Raw genomic sequence first — 17,884 nt, 5'->3', positions numbered from 1 at the left:
GGTGGTCCATTGGTTAGGGCTCCGTGCTTCCACTGCAGGGGGCACAGGTTCGATCCCTGGTTGGGGAACTAAGATGTCACATGCTGTGGTGCAGTCAAAAAAAAAAAAAAAAGAAGGAAAATAAATTCAAAACCCAGAAATGATGAAGATGATAAAATTAGCAGTTAAGGTCATTAAAAGTTATTATAAATCTTATAAATATGCTTATGTATATAAAGAAAGTATGAACATAATAAAGAAATAAATAAAGGACATAAAAGAGATCCAAGTAGAATATGTAGAACTTAAAAATATAATGTCTAAAATGAAAAATAATCTGGATGGGATTAAATGCAACAGAAGATCACTGAATTTGAAGACAGCAAGAGAAAGTACCTAAAATGAAGCACACAGTGGGGAGGTGGAGGGGAAGAGACTCAGAGAAAAAAAAAAGAACAGAGCCCCAACAATCCACAAGGAAATAACAAGCAGTCTAATATAGGCATCCTAGAAGAAGAAGAAAGGGGAAAAAATACTTGAAGACAAAAATTCTCCAAATTTTCTAGGAGGGTAGATCTTATGTTAAGTGTTCTTATCACAAAAATTTAAAAATAAATAAAAATAGGGAATTCCCTGGTGGTCCAGTGGTTAGGGTTCTGCGTGCTCACTGCCAAGGGCCTGGGTTCAATCCCTGGTTGAGGAACTAAAATCCTACAAGCCACGTGGCATGGCCAAAATAAATAAATAAACATATAAGATAAATAAAATAAAATAAAAATAAAGAGGGCAGGTGATGAATATGTTTATCGTATTGGCTGTGGTGATGGTTTCAGAGGTATATAATTATCTCCAAATTCATCAAGTTGTATACATTAAACATATACAGCTTTTTGTATGTCAATCATACTTCAATAAAGATTTTTAATTAGAAATAAATTTCCAGATCTCATGAAAATTATAAAACTCATCTGCAAAAAGCTCAGTAAATTTCAACCAGAACAAATAAAGAAAACTCTACCAAGGGACACCAGAATGAAACTGCAGAAAAACAATGATAAAGAGAAAATCTTGAAAGCATCAAAGGGGGAAAAAAAAAACGCGTTATATACAGAAGAACAAAGAATGACTATAGATTTATTGTCAGAAACTATGCAGACCAGACAGCAATGAAACTGTCTCTGAAGTTCTAAAAGAAAAAGAACTATCACCCCAGAATTCTATACCCAGAAAAAGTATCACTCAAAAATGAAGACAAAGACTTTTTCAGATGAACAAAAGCTGAGAATATTCATTGCCAACATATTTATGTTATAGGAAATGTTAAAATTTTCCAGGCGGAAGGAACATTATACTGAAGGGAAATTTGGGTGCAAAGGATTGGAACTTTTAAAAATAAATAGGTAATTTATTTTAATATTTTTATTACTTAAATGTTGCTTATTCAAAATAAATACTTTAAAGCAAAAATAAAAATGCATTAAGGAGCTTATAACATATACACAATTAAAATGTATCACAAAAATGGCACAAAGGATGGGAAGAGAGAAATGTAAATCTATTGTTCTAAAGTTCTTAATCTACATGAAATAGTATAATATTACATGAGGATCAACTGTGATAAATTAAAAACATATGTTGAGAACCCTAAGGCATCCATTAAAAATATTTTTAAAGAGTTATAACTAATAAACAAATAACAGCAACAAAACAGAACCATAAAAAATACTTAATCAGGAATAAGGTAAGGATGTCCCCCTCTCACCTCTGCTTTTCAATACTGTTCTAGGAGTCCTAGATAATTCAATAAGATAAGAAAAGGAAATAGAAAGCACAGCTCACCCTTGAACAACATGGATTTGAACTGTACAGATCCACTTACACACAGATTTGTTTCAGTAAATATATTAAAAAGTTTTGGAGGTTTATGACAAGTTGAACAAACTTGTAGGTGAACCGCGTAGCCTAGAAATATTCAAAAAAATTTTAAAAGGTATGTCATGAATGCATAAAATACATGTAAATACTGGTCTATCCTTACATAGGCATAAGATGAGTGATATTTAATATAAAAATGTCTTCATTTTCTTACTTTTTTATAACTGTGCTTTTAAAGAGTTATATTATTGTACAGTATGTCTCTCATAACTGGAGAAACTGCTCATCAGCCTATCATCACAGGTAAGTGTTTTTTTAAAAAAATGAAACAATGCTTCCAATACTGTATTATGAATATAATACTGAATGTCATAAAAATTTTATAAGTCATTCGTTAGTTAGGCTAGGCTACCATGAAGGAATCATATCGATTACTTTAGGCTATCATAAAGCAATCACATTGCTGCTTCTACAACATCAATGCATGAATCACTGTACCTGTAACTAATATTTTCTGTTTCACATTATCTTTTCATTTCTGATGTCTAGTTAGTAATATGTATAATATATACAGTGTTTTGTATCATATAAAACAATATTGATATAAGTACTGACAGATGATTCATCTTGTTGATAAATATAGTAGAGTTCTGTAAATGTATTTTTCTTATGATTTTCTTAACATTTTTTCTCTAGCTTCCCGTATTACAAGAATACAGTATATACTAACATATAATATATAGAACATGTTAATCAAATGCTTATGTTATCAGTAAGGCTTCTGGTCAACAGCAGGTTATCAGTAGTTGTTTGGGGGGAGTCAAAACATATATGCAGATTTTTGACTGTGCAAGGGGTGGGCACCCCTAACCCCTGCAGTATTCAAGGGTCAACTGTATAATAATTCAGAAGGAAGAAATACAACTATCTTTGCTTGAAGATGACACATTTGTCTATATAGAAATCCCAAAGAATCAACCAAAAAACTGGAATGAATATGCAATTATAGCAACATTGGCGAATACAAAGTTAATAATACAAAAGCCAATCACTTTCCTATATACCAGCAAGGAACAAGTGGAATTCTAAAGGAAAAACACATAGCCATTTACATTAGTGTCCCCAAAATGAAACACTTAGATATAAATCTAACAAAATAGGTACAATCTATATGAGGAACAATACAAAACACTGATGAAAGATATCAAAGAACTACTACTAAATAAATGGAGAGATATTCCATGTTCACAGATAGGAAGACTCAATACTGTCAAGATGTCAGTTCTTCCCAACTTCATCTATAGATTCAATCCAATCCCAATCAAAATCCCAGCAAGTTTTTTTGGGGGGATGTAGTGGGATAACTGAGGACATGGAAAGGAGACGTGACCCATGAGCCCCCCCCCCAGCAAACTGGGGGCTGGCGAATAAGCCAGAACTGCAAACAGTCCTGATTGCTTTGAGCCCCCCCCGGCAAACCGGGGGCACGCGAATAAGCCAGAGTTGTGAACAGTTCTGAATGCTTCGAGCGCCCCCCCGCCCCCGGCAAACCGGGGGCCTGCAAAAGAAGCACTGAGTGCTTTGGGCACTGATCCATGAGATGTCCTCAGTATAATCAGAGTGGTGGGAACGCAAGGAAATGTCCTTGTGCTACTTCAGTATAATCAAAATAATGGTGGGAACTTTGTGCTGTTCTTGCGCTCAAGGACGAAGCACGGCAGGTGCTCATGAAAGCCAATTATTGCTTGTATAATTAATAAAAACATAGGTTGCTGCTTTGGCACTTCTGAAATGTTAAGAAAACAAGTCTTAAAGTGTAAATCTAGATAATGCTTTAATAAAAGTTACCACAGCAAGACAGACAGCGCTGTTTTGCCTGAGCGAGCGGCAGCCCTCTACTGCTGTGCTTTGGCACAATTCATCTTGTGTGATGAGCTTACTTTCGGCCCTGTCCTAAGAAACTACAACGGGAGGATATCAAGAAATCAATTCTAAAGTTTATATGGAGAGACAAAAGACCCTGAATAGCTACCTCGATATTGAAAGAGAAGAACAAATTTGGAGGACTGACACCATCCGACTTCAAGATTTACTATCAATATAAAGCTACAGTAATCAAGGCAGTGTGGTATTGGCAAAAGAACAGACAAATAGACCAATGGAACAGAACAAAGAATGCTGATATAGATCCACAAAAATATAGCCAACTGATCTTTGACAAAGAGAAAAGGCAATACAATGGAGAGAAGAGAATCTTCAACAGTAGTGCTGGAAAAACTAGACATCCACGTGCAAAAACCTGAATCTAGACACAGACCTTACACCCTTCACAAAAATTAACTTAACATGGATCACAGACCTAAGTGTAAAACAGACTATTAAAACTCCTAGAAGACAACATAGGAGAATACATAGATGACCTTGGGTATGGTGATGACGTTTTAGATACAACACCAAAGATATGATCTATAAAAGAAATAAGTGACAAGCAGGACTTCATTAAAATTAAAAACTTCTGCTCTGTGAAAGACAATGTCAAAAGAATGAAAAGACAAGCCAAAAACTGCCAAAAAAAAAAAAACCTGCAAAAGACATATCTGATAAAGAGTTGTCATACAAAATATACAAAGAACCCTTAAAACTCAACAGTAAGGAAACAAACAACCTAATTAAAAACTGGGCAAAGATCTGAACAGACATCTCACCAAAGAAGATATACAGATAGCAAAGTAAAAGATGTTTTACATCATATGTCATTAGAGAATTGTAAATTAAAACAACAGTGAGATACCACTATATACTTAGTAGAATGGCCAAAATCCAAAACACTGACAACACCAAATGCTAATGAGGATGTGGAGCAACAGGAACTCTCATTCACTGCTGGTGGGAATGCAAAATGATACAGTCACTTTGGAAGAGAGTTTGGCAGTTTCTTGAAAAACTAAACTAAACGCTTATCATACGATAGAGCTATCATGCTCCTTGGTATTTACCCAAAGGAGCTGAAAACTTATGTCTACACAAAAAACTGCACACAGATGTTTATAGCAGCTTTACTCATAATCAAAACCTGGAAGCAACCAAGATGTCCTTTAGTAGGTAAATGGATAAACTGCAATATATGCACACTATGGAATATTACTCAGCACGAAAAAGAAATGAGCTATCAAGCCATGAAAAGACACGAAGGAACCTTAAATGCATATCATTAAGTGAAAGAAGGCAATTTAAAAGGCAACATTTGTATGATTCCAACTATATGACATTCTAGAAAACACAGAACTATAGAAACAGTAAAAAGATCAGTGGTTGCTAGGGGCTAGGGAGGAGGGAGAGAAGAGCAGATGGAGCACAAAGGATCTGAAGGGCAGTGAAACTATTCTGTGTGATACCACAATGGTGGATATATGCCATTACACATTTGTCAAAACCCACAGAATTTACAATACCAAGAGTGAACCCTAATGTAAACTGTAGACTTTGGGTGATTATGATGTGTCAATGGAGGTTCATCAACTGTAACAAAGGTACCACTCTGCTGCAGGATGCTCATAGTAGAAGAGGCTGCATGAATGTGGGGGCAGGGAGTATATGGGGACCCTCTCTACTTTCTGTTCAACTTTGCTGTGAACCTAAAATTGGTCTAAAAATTTTATTTTTAAAAATTAATCCAGGGCTTCCCTGGTGGCGCAGTGGTTGAGAGTCCGCCTGCTGATGCAGGGGACACGGGTTCGTGTCCTGGTCCAGGAGGATCCCACACGCCACAGAGCGGCTGGGCCCGTGGCCATGGCCACTGAGCCTGCACATCCGGAGCCTGTGCTCCGCAACAGGAGAGGCCACAACAGTGAGAGACCCACATACCACAAAAAAAAAAAAAAAAAAAAAATTAATCCAAAAGAAAAAAATAGGAAAAAACCCCACAAAAATTAGACTTAAATCAAACCATACCAGTAATTACACTAAATATAAATGGTATACACACCCCCATTAAATGACAGAGATTGACAGATTAAATAAAGAAGCAAGACAACCAAATACTGTCTAAAGGAAACACATTTTAAATACAAAACAGGTATGTTAAAAAGAAAAGTATATAAAAAGATACACAGTGCTAACATCTAAAGAAAGCTAGCATCACTATGGTAATATCAAACAAAGTAGACTCCAAAACAAGGAACATTATGAGCCATAAAGAGGGACACTTCATAATGATAAATAGGGCAATTCATCAGGAACACATATCAATCCTAAATATGTATGCACCTAACAGAGATTTATAATATCTGAAGCTGAAAGGTAAAATAGACAAATCCACAATTATATTTGAAGATTTCAACACTGATCCTGTGGTAATTAATGGAAAAAGTAGGAAAACATCAGTAAAAATATAGAATTCCTGAATGACACTATAACCAACTTTACTAATTGACATTTATAGAACATTCTACCCAAATATAGCAGAGAACACTCTACCCAAACATTCCTTCAAAGCAGATATGAAACATTCACCCACATATATATATTTTGGGCCACATAAGTCTCAATATATTTACAAGGAATGAAATCAGACTATGTTTTCTTAACACAATCAAGTTAAATTATAACTCAACAACATCTCTGAAAAGTCCCCAAGTATTGGAAATTAAACAACATGCTGTTAAATAACCCGTAAGACAAAAGAAATCACAAAGGAAATTAGAAAATATTTTGAACTAAATGAAAATACATCACATCAAAATTTGTGAGATACAGCTAAAGTAGTACTTAGGGAAAATCCATAGCCTTAAATGTTTATATTAGAAAAGAAGGACCAAAATCAATGACCAAATTTTCTTTTCTTGCTCTTAAGGTAAATATTAACCCAAAATAAACAGAAAGAAGGAAATAATACAGATAAGCATAGAAATAAATGAAATAGAAAACAGGTGGGAAAAATCAATAAAACCAAAAGCTGGTTCTTTGAAAAATCACTGAATAAATCTTTAGCCAGACTGATCATGAAGAAAAGAGAAATTATCAATATTAGGAATGAAAGAAGGTGCTTCACCACAAATCCTACAGATCTTAAAAAGACAATGAGTGAATATTATAAACAAATTTATTTCAACAAATTTGACAACTGAGATGAAATGGACATCTTCTTGAAAGACAAAGTATCAAAGCTCATTCAAAAAGAAATGGATAATCTGGGACCTCCCTGGTGGCACAGTGGTTGAGAATCTGCCTGCCAATGCAGAGGACATGGGTTCAAGCCCTGGTCCAGGAATATCCCACATGCCATGGAGCAACTAGGCCCATGTGCCACAACTACTGAGCCTGCATGCCACAACTACTGAAGACCACACACCTACAGCCCATGCTCTGCAACAAAGAGAAGCCACTGCAATGAGAACCCTGTGCACCACAACGAAGAGTAGCCCCCGCTTGCCGCAACCAGAGAAAGCCCGCGTGCAGCAAGGAAGGCAGAACGCAGCCATAAATAAATAAATTTATTTAACAAACAAAGAAATGGATAATCTGAATAGTTCTTTATCTGTTAAAGAAACTGGGTCTGTAATTTAAAATCATTACCCAAAAAATCCCCAGGTCCAGACTGCTTCACTGATGAATTCAGTGGAATGTTTAGGGAAACCTAATACAAACTCTTGCCAAAAAAAAGAAGGAAAACGTCCCAACTCAGTTCAAAAGGCCTGTATTACCATGATTCCAAAACCCGATAAAACATTACAAGAAAACTACAGAAAAATATACCTTATGAACATTAACACTAAGGTCCTTAACAAGAAAACAGCAAATCACATCCGGCAATATATAAAAAGACATGATGACCAACATGCTGGATTCATTCAGCAACATAAGGTTCCTTTAATGCTAAAAAAAAAAAACTAAATCAATGTAATTTATCATACAAAGAGATTAAAAAAGAAAAAGCTCTACAGAATTCTGACTCCAATTACAATGAGTGTGAGGGTGTTTCCCCATATCCAAGCAATTCTTCAACACAAGCTGGGTGTCCTACAATTCAACTCAATTCTGACATTGGCGATTGCATTCAGATTCCAAGGTTAAGGGCCAAGTTCTACAAGACTGAACCCCCACCCCATCCTCTGACTTCAGATGACAATTGCAAGTCCAGGTTGTTACCTGAGCTTCTGATCCAGTGGCTACAAATCAGGTTTCCACAACCCTCTCCTTGGGTTCAATTTAATTTGCTATAATGGCTCAAAGAACTCAGAGAAACATTTTAATTACTAGATTATGGGTTTATCATAAAAGGATATAACTCTACACCATACACAAAAAGTAACTCAAAATGGATTAAAAACCTGAACGTAAGACCAGAAAACATAAAAATCCTAGAAGAAAACTTAGATGGTGAGCTCCTTGACCTCGGTCTTGGAAATGATATTTTGAATTTGACACTGAAAGTAAAGGCAGCAAAAGCAAAAATAAACAAGTGGGACTACATCAAACTAAAAATCTACGGCACAGAAAAGAAGACCTCAATAAAATGAATGGGAGAAAATATTTGCAAATCTTATATTTGATAAGGGGTTAATATCCAAAATATATAAAGGATTCTCACAACTCAACATCAAAAACAACTAAATAATTCAATTAAAAAATGAGCAGAGGATCTGAACATTTTCCCCAAAACATACAGATGTCCAATAGGTAAATGAAAAGTGGCTTGATATCAGTAATCATCAGGGAAATGCAAACCAAACCACAATGAAATATCACCTAACACCTGTTAGAATGACTATTATCAAAAAGACTAGAAATAACAAATGTTGGCGAAGGTGTGGAGAAAAGGGAACCCTTGTGCACTGTTGGGGGGAATATAAATTGGTGCAGCTACTGTGGACAACAGTACAGAGAAACACCATATCATCCAGCAACTCCACCACTGGGTATTTATCCGAAGGAAACAAAAACACTAACTCAAAAAGATATCTGCACTCCCATGTTGCAGCATTATTTACAATAGCCAAGACATGGAAACAACCTAAGTGTCCATCGAACGATAAATAGATAAAGAAGTTGTGGAATATGTATATCAGCCATAAAACCAGAAGGAAATCCCACAATTTGTAGTAACAATGGATGAAACTTGAGGGCATTATGCTAAGGAAAATAAGTCAGACAGACAAATACTGTATGATCTCCCTTACATGCAAAATCTGTTAAACAAAAATAACAACAACAAAAACCCAAACTCTTAGAAACAGAGAACAGATGGGTGGTTGCCAGAGGCAGCATGCTGGGGGCGGGCAAAATGGGTAAAGGTGGTCAAAAAGTACAAACGTCCAGTTATTATCAGTCCTGGGAATGTAATGTACAGCATGGCAATTATTATTTATATACATATTAATTGTATATTAATAATAATATATATTCTATGTTAATAACAATATGTATTCTATAATTAAAAGTTGCTAAGACAGTAAATCTTAAAAGTTCTCATGACAAGAAAAACAATTTGTAACGATGTGTGGTGATGGATGTTAACTACACTTACTGTGGTGATCATTTCACAATACATACATATATCTAATCCTGTTGTAATCCCATTGTACTGAAACTAATATAATGCTATATGTCAATTATATCTCGATTTTTTTAATGAATGAAAAATAAATAAAAAGATATAACTCAGGAAAAGTCAAATGGAAGAGATACATAGGGCAAAGTATGGGAAGGGGCAAAGAACTTCCATGCCTTCTCCTGGCATGCCATTCTCCCCAAATCTCTAGGTGTTCACCAACCTGGTAGCTCTCTAAACCCAGACTTCTGGGGTTTTCATGGAGGCGTCATTATATCAGCATGACTGATTAATCATTGGCTATGACTGAACTTAATCTCCAACCCTCTAATTACATGGCTGACTCCAACAGCAACCCATCCTTAGGTGATTTCCAAAAGTTACCTCATTAAAATAACAAAAGATACCTCTATTGCTCTCTTTACTTAGGAATTTCCATAGGTTTTAGGAGCTCCGTGCCAGAAAAGGATGAAGACCAAATATATATTTCTTATTATAAATCATAGTATCACATCCTATAATCATCTCAATGGATGGAGAAAAATTCAATATATGTTCATGGAAAAAATTCTCAGAATCTAGGAATAGAAAAGTATTTCCTCAATCTAATATAGGGCATTTATAAAAATGCTACAGTTAACATAATAGTTAATGATGAAAAAATGAATGCTTTTCCCCTATAGTTAGGAACCAGGCAAGAAATTTTACTCTCACCACTTCTATTCATTATTAAACTAGAGAAACTAGCCTTTGTCACAAGGTAAGAAAAAAATTCATAGATTGAAATGGAAGTAAAACTGTCTTTACTCCCAGTATAAACTAGAGTTGAGTTTATTGAGTACCTTGATTCAAGATCACAGGATACAAGGTCAATATACAAAAAAAATTTATTTTCTACATACAAGCAATAATTAACTAGAAAATAAATTGACAATACCCTTTATAATAGTATCAGAAATATGAAAAATGTAGCTGTAAGTTTAACAAAATATATGCAAGTCTTGTTTACTGAAAACTATAAAACAGTGCTGAGAGAATTTACAGATCTAAATCAATGGAGAGCTATACTGTGCTCAGGAATCAGCAGATTCAATATTGTCAAGATGTCAATTCCACCCAAACTTATCTATAGATCCAATGCAATTCTCATCAAAATCACAGAGAGCATAATTATTTTTGGTAGAAATTGACAAGCTGATTTATATCAAGTTAAGTTTATATGGAAATTCAAAGAACCTAGAATAGCCAAAGCAATTTTTTTTTTTTTTTTTTTTTTTTTGCGGTACACAGGCCTCTCACAGTTGTGGCCTCTCCCGTTGCGGAGCACAGGCTCCGGACATGCAGGCTCAGCGGCCATGGCTCACGGGCCCAGCCGCTCTGTGGCATGTGGGATCTTCCCGGACCGGGGCACAAACCCACGTTCCCTGCATCGGCAGGCAGATTCTCAACCGCTGCACCACCAGGGAAGCCCGCCAAAGCAATTTTAAAAGAACAAAGCTGTAGGACCTAACCATATAATTTCAGCATATTATAAAACTACAGTCATCAAGACAGTGTGATACTTGCAAAAAGACAGATCAATGTAGATCAGTGGACCAGAATAGAGAGAGAGACAGAGAGTCCTGAAAGAGACCTACACATAGATGAGGTCAACAGATTTTACAGAAGTGCCAAAGTAATAAGGTAGTCCAGTGAGGAAAGAATGTTTTTCAAAAATAGTGCTGGGGATTCCCCTGGCAGTCCAGTGGTGAAGACTCCAAGCTTCCAATGCAGGAGGTGTATGCTGGATCCCTGGTTGGGGAACTAAGCTCTCACATGCCATGCCCCATGGCCAAAAATAAATAAATAAAATTAAATTTAAAAATAATAAAAAATTTAAAAATAGTGCTGGAATAATTGGCTATCCATATGCAGAAAACTTTGATCCATACATGGAACCTTACACAAAAATTAACTTGAAATAGACCTAAGAACTAAAATCAAAAAACTTACAGAATAAAACATAGAAAAATATTTTTGTGACTCTGGATTAACCAAAAATCTATTAGGTAGGCAAGAACCAAAAGAAAAAAATAAATAAATTAGATTTCGTCAAAATTAAAGACTTCCCCACAAAAGACAGGATTCAGGAAATGAAGAGGTAAGCAAGACCAGGAGAAAATATTTGCAAAACATGTCTCAATAAAGGACTTGTGGGCTTCCCTGGTGGCGCAGTGGTTGGGAGTCTGCCTGCCGACGCAGGGGACACGGGTTCGAGCCCTGGTTTGGGAGGATCCCGCATGCCGCGGAGCGGCTGGGCCCGTGGGCCATGGCCGCTGGACCTGCACGTCCGGAGCCTGTGCTCCGCGGCAGGAGAGGCCACAGCCGTGAAAGGCCTGCGTACTGCCAAAAAAATAAAAATAAATAAAATAAATAAAATAAAGGACTTGTAACCAGCATACATAAATAACTCTTCCAACTCAATACAAAGAAAACTCGATTTTTAATAATGAGCAAAAGATATTATTAGACACTTCAAAGAAGATATACAAATGGCAAATATACTTACGAAAGGATACCCAATATTATTTATCATTAGAGAAATTTCAGTTAAAGCCATAATGAGATACTACTATACACGCACTCAAATGGCTACTGTTTTTTAAACTGATAACATCAAATGTTAACAAAGATGCAAATGGAACTCTTATACATAGCTCATGAGAAAGTAAAACTGTACAGCCACTTTGGAAACAGTTTGGCAATTTCTTAAAAAGTTAAACTTACTGTCTGACCCAACAATCCTACTCCTAGGTATTGACCCAAGAGAAATGAAGTCAATGTTCATGCAAAGTGTAAGCAAATGTTCATAGCAGCTTTATTCATAATACCCCAAACAGGAAACAAATATTATCTAATGGTGAATGGATAACAAATTGAGGTATATTAGTACAGTGGAATGATACTCAACAAGAAAAAGGAACAAACCACTGATACATACTGGATGAATCTCAAAAGCATCCTGTTAAAGAAGCCAGACACAAAAAGCTAAGCATTAGTTAATCCCACTTATATGAAACTCTTGGAAAGTCAAAATTATACTTATAGAAAGCAGTGGTTGCCTGTAGCTGTAGTTGGGGAAAGATATCAACTACAAAGTGGCATGAAGGAACTTTGGGGAGATGATGGAAATGCTGTTTCTTGATTTTGATGGTGATTACACAACTAGATACATATGTTAAAACTCAAAGTGTACATTTTCAATGGGCAAATTTTACTATATGTAAATTATGTTACTAAAGCTAATTTTTTTAAGTTATAGAAATGAAGCACTTTTATGTCTTTAATTTCCATGTGCTTATTTGGAGCTCTACTTAGGTTGTTATCTTGCTAACATAATCAGGCTTTTGTTGGCTTTATTCTAGTAGGTTTTACTCAAAGTCCTTCAGCATCATAGTCACAGAAAAATACCAGGATTGCAGTGCTCAGGGCCAGCCATTCAGGTGAAGATATTCATGAGTTAAGTTGCAAATATGCTCCTATAACTTTGGTGAGAAGCTGCAACTAGAGATACAGATTTGGGAGTCATGTGCAGAAAACAGTTGAAACCATGGAGTTGACAAAATTGTACTCTTTTTTCACTGCCACCTCTCACTTCTTAACTAATCCACAGAACCATAGAAAATGCTTAAGTTAAATGTGAAATAAGTGAACGACTTGAATTTTAAAAGGTCAGCTTTTCCATGAGAGCTAAGTAATAGCCACTGAATTTAAACACATTTTTGGTGTATTTATAACTCCAAAGTCGGATATCTCACCTGGTTTAATTTTTCAGTGTGATTCAGCCTTGAAGTCTCCACATTTGACCTAGAAGTATTCTCCACGTCCAGTATTTGCTTCGGTGGTTCCATGTTTGAAGTGGGTTGTGAAAAGCGTGCCATTGCTACTGGGGAGCCTGTGGGATATGACCCTTGTTGCTTCCTTCTAAAAGGCTGGGTAAAAATTTTACCTTTTGCGAATAAAAGAAGAGGAGAGAAAAATTATCACTAACAATTTCTAGTTTTCTGGTATTTATATATAGAGGCTAGGCCCTCAACTTAGAACTAAAAATTAAGTAAGCTTACATTTTTATATTAAGCCAATAAAATTTACATACAAGGGAATGATTAGTCACCTACAGAAGAAAACCAAAACATCGTAAGTGTGTTACTGAAAGGTTGGGGCTATCTAAAACTCCACTTAAGGACACCTGAATATAATTACAAAGAGGCAGGATTCAATAGGTATAAACCTAAAAAGCTGTATCCTGTTTAGGAGACCAAAAAGTCTTCAAATAAGGAATCTGCTTGAATTATGCTTTTCAAACTGGATAACCATCTAGTGGTATGGGGGGAGGGGTGGGGAATGAAAAGCTACAGAATAAAGGATATTCTTCTAGAGTATAGATTTTTTTTCTTCAAGATTTGTATGGAGGGGAATACTACAGGAGAGGTATATTCTGTTACACAACATGAAAGACAGATCACCGGACCCCACCATGGCCTAGCTCTTTACCCTAAGATCAAGCTCACACACACAAAAAAATTACTTCCAAGATATCCTGATGAGGAATAAGGTACCGTGTATGGGGAAAACGAACAATTCAATCACTGGGAAGGAATATCCACCCCCCACAAGTCAATAAGTTGGCAAACTGCTTTATACAACTCAATCTCACGTAAGTTTAATAGCATGAGTTACTCTCCCAAAGTTTGAGCAGCGTAAGAATACTGATACAGGGAGTTCCCAGGTGGCCTAGTGATTAGGATTCCGGGCTTTCACGGCCGTGGCCTCGGTTCAACAGCTGGGGGTCAGAGAACTGAGATCCCACAAGTCGCGCAGCAGGGCCAAAAAAAATTGTTTTTAATTTTTAAAACAAATTTTTAAAACAAATGATACGGTTGAGGTTTAGACTCAAAACACTCAGTGGCCCCTACAGCCTTCCCTGACCAGAGTCTGTAAACCCCCTAGCATATTCTTGTCAAATTACACTTCCCACCACAATTTAAATATTGGTTTGTAAATTCATGATATTCTCATGGTTCACCTATATTAATCTAAATACAAATTTTGAGAAAAAAAGAAAATCATTGAAACAGGCACAGAATTCCCCAAATAGGCAGTGTATAGATTCTATACAGTCAAGGGTCTAGAGGGACACTATACAAATGATCACATCAGTTTTCTGAGCCCTTAAGGGAGACAGTGATTGGGTAGGAAAAGCTCACTGAATGAGCAGTAGTAAGAGTTCAGTATCTAACTCTAGCTGTACCACTTTTCAAGTCATGAAATTTTCAGAAAGTCATTTAACTTTCTTGAGCTTTGGCTTCCTTAACTACAAGGATAAGATTGGATTACTCACCCAACTCGTCTATGGTATGAGAATCCAAGGTAATTTGCTATACAAATAAGGTGGTTATCATTACACTACATCAATTACTACAATGCCTGCTAGGATATCAAAGATCAGTGTTAGCAAAGATCAGATGGCAAATGCTACAAACTAGTATTATTATTTTGCGGTACGCAGGCCTCTCACTCTTGTGGTCTCTCCCATTGTGGAGCACAGGCTCCGGACGCACAGGCTCAGTGGCCATGGCTCACGGGCCTAGCCTCTCCGCGGCATGTGGGATCTTCCCAGACGGGGGCACAAACCCACGTCCCCTGCATCAGCAGGCGGACTCTCAACCACTGTGCCACCAGGGAAGCCCTAGTATTATTTTTAAAACTTTTCATTTTCCATGTTATATCTTCTTTACCTGAACACATATAACTAATGTTCTTTTTCAGTACTCTAGAGAGAGCTGATCTTGTGTTTTCATAATAATAGCTACCACTTATTATGAGCTTACTAAATGCCAGGCACTTTACAGACCCCCATCTCAGCCTGACTCCAAGAGGTATTATTATTCCTATTCTAGAGATGAGGGAACTAAGACTTAGACATTTTAAGTAACTCGCCTGAGATCATATAGCTACCAAGTGGTAGAGCCAGGATGCAACTTCAACAAACTGTTGAAGCTTAGCCATTACGTACATACGTACATATGTACTACAACTGCTCCAAAGTCTGCTGATCTGCAATAGTTACCAGTGCTAATATGCTTACCTGCTGGCCATCCTCTCTGCTTTTCCTCAGATAGGCTCTTCTTCAGCATCAACAAAGAACCTGCTCTGGTCTGTTCTACAGAAATGACATCTGCAGCGGCATTCAGCGCCTCAAACATAGAGAAGAAGCCATACTGCACATACTGGAATGATCGTCCAAATCGCTTGGCAAATGCGTTCTCAAAATCAGAAAGGAGAATAGGAGATAACGTCAAGAGGTCTTTCAACTCACTCTTCACGACAGCTGGAAGAATAGGGGGCACCCTTCCTCGGTAAGGTACTCGCCGTTGAGATCTGGGCCCAAAGCGAACACTGGCCCTTCCCTTCTGCATGGAGTTTCGAACCTTATGGCTGCCCCTCTGTTTTGCAACTAAACTTGCTATTCCTTTGGTGGATTCATCTGGAATGGCTAAGGAGGTGTGAAAAAAGAAATTTAGATGAAAACTTACTTCCTTCTTTATTCTTTGCATCTGTGGTTATATAATTTGTAACTCTCCAAGGAGCTGTGTATATAGGTGACATGATAAACACGAACCCTTGCTTGCTCCATTTCTTGCATTTTAGACAACAGCTTGTTAGCTTCTCTACTACAGGATGAAGAATGAACAGTAAAACCCAATTTATTATCACTGCTGCTAATTAACTCCTGAAAGATCCGAAACCCTGGAGATGAACAATAAACTTCCCTACAATTATGTTTCTGTGCTTTTTGAAATTTTAAACGTGATTTCATAATTTGAAGTCCCATCGTTAAGTTTCTCCTGACTTAAGGTGCAATAATATTAAATCACATGCACAGTGTAGTTTTTGTGAATGCACAGTATTCTGGGGAAGGTTTCTTGGTTGTGCTAAAGCTCTAACTCTGTCCACAACCTCTAAGGTGCCTAGGATCCCTCTTCTCCCTCACAAAAGTAAAATCCCCTGCTGGGGATGCAGGATAATTGCAGAGCTAGAACAATTCTTTACTAAGTGATTATTATTGCAAAGTTCAAAGACCTTCAAATCTTAAACCTACCTTTCAGTATTACAGTACCGTCCCCACAGGGGTAGACACTGACAACATCAGGCATACCCAACACCAGCTCCATGGTGGACCGATACCCAAGGTTTCGGAGTGGTAAACGGTTGCCAACCATAAAAAGGTACTCCTTTTCCAGCTGCTCTGGGGTCAAACCATCTTTGGTGGAAATGAGAAGTGACCTTATTTCCTTCCTCAGGCATTCCTGTATACGCTCTTCTTCAGACATTGCGCCCTACAAGACTTAAGACAGAAACACTGCTCGTGAGGAAAAGCAGGCAAACCCAAGATGGAAAAATAAATACAATAAGAAGTCTAAAATGGCCAATAGTGGAATACAAACAACTGAGATGCGACTTCTACAGGTGATGAGGCAGAAGCAGTACCTCGAGGGTGCTCTGAAACTTCGTTTAGCAAAGTCCCCATACAATTCAGTCTTTATCCCAACCTGTGTTGATTAACCCGTGTGCATCGCAAGAAATCCCTGCCACGGCCTAGTGTGTGCGAAGTCCGACTTCCTGGCTCGTTTTTCGGTGAAGCGTTAACTCGGATTGCTCGGGGTCTCACTCTACACTGCAAACTTCGTATCAGATAAATCTTTCGTCCACTCTTTGGGAACCAGGGCTGGGAAGGAGGCAAATGCAACACCCCTTTCCCAGCGCGAGGACAGGGCTCCGCGTAAAGACGCTCGCACCGGCATACTTTCTCCACCCCAAACCTATACGGAGGATCCCCGCGTCCCCTTCCGAGTCAACGACCTCATCGTTGCCCACCCCCTCCCTACTTCGCTCGGGCGACGGGTGGAGGTGGGGTCCCCTGCCCCGCTCCCAACGTCTCTCAAGGGCGCCGGCAAAATGGGGACTTGTCCTTGCGCCTGCCCCGGTGACTGCCCACGACCCAGGGTAAAAGAGGCAGGCCGGAGGGAAGCAGGCGAAGCGCCCCTCACCCTGGAGCTGGCGCCGGCGCTGCCGTTGTGGGCCTAGCAAAGTCAAAGGCGCTCCCTTAACTAGCGGCCACGTAAGAAGAGCTGCGAAGCGGGTTGCGCGCCTGCGCACTGGTGCCGGAGGGCCCGCGTGGCGCTCCACTGGCGCCGCGTTCCGGCCCCTCAGGGACGGACGGTCGGGCAGGTCCTGGCTGCTCCGGAGTCTAGCCTGGGTTCCGCCCCAGTCCTGGGGCCGGTTGGCCGGGCTCCCAGGCAGCGTAGGTGGCCTTCTGGGATATCCGGCGCCTGCCTCTTGCGACGTGCTTGGAAGACACGCGGTGCGGCAGCGCGCAAGAACCCCTCCAAAGACCTCCCAGCCAGGGTCAGGGAGGGTCAGTCCCGCCCTACGGACGGG

The 17,884-nt window shown here is 38.3% G+C and overlaps 1 protein-coding gene across 3 annotated transcripts in view; it reads right to left on the bottom strand.

The window, feature by feature from the left end:
• The window catches only part of TDRD5 (tudor domain containing 5), an 89,854-nt gene extending 73,078 nt beyond the window's left edge, over positions 1-16,776 (bottom strand). For 2 of the 3 annotated variants that reach the window (XM_060009728.1, XM_060009730.1), the window contains exons 1-3: positions 16,545-16,776; positions 15,531-15,938; positions 13,201-13,391 (exon numbers count right to left, since the gene is read on the bottom strand). In XM_060009728.1, the coding sequence (XP_059865711.1) occupies positions 13,201-13,391; positions 15,531-15,938; positions 16,545-16,776 (831 nt within the window). Of the gene's footprint in view, positions 1-13,200; positions 13,392-15,512; positions 15,939-16,544 lie in introns of all 3 variants that reach the window. The other variant, XM_060009729.1, reaches the window with a different exon arrangement.
• Positions 16,777-17,884: the final 1,108 nt, after the last annotated feature.

The sequence above is a fragment of the Delphinus delphis genome, chromosome 1 (genome assembly GCF_949987515.2).
Source record: "Delphinus delphis chromosome 1, mDelDel1.2, whole genome shotgun sequence".
NCBI classification, from domain to species: Eukaryota; Metazoa; Chordata; class Mammalia; order Artiodactyla; family Delphinidae; genus Delphinus; species Delphinus delphis.
This window is presented reverse-complemented; position numbering and strand designations above follow the sequence as displayed.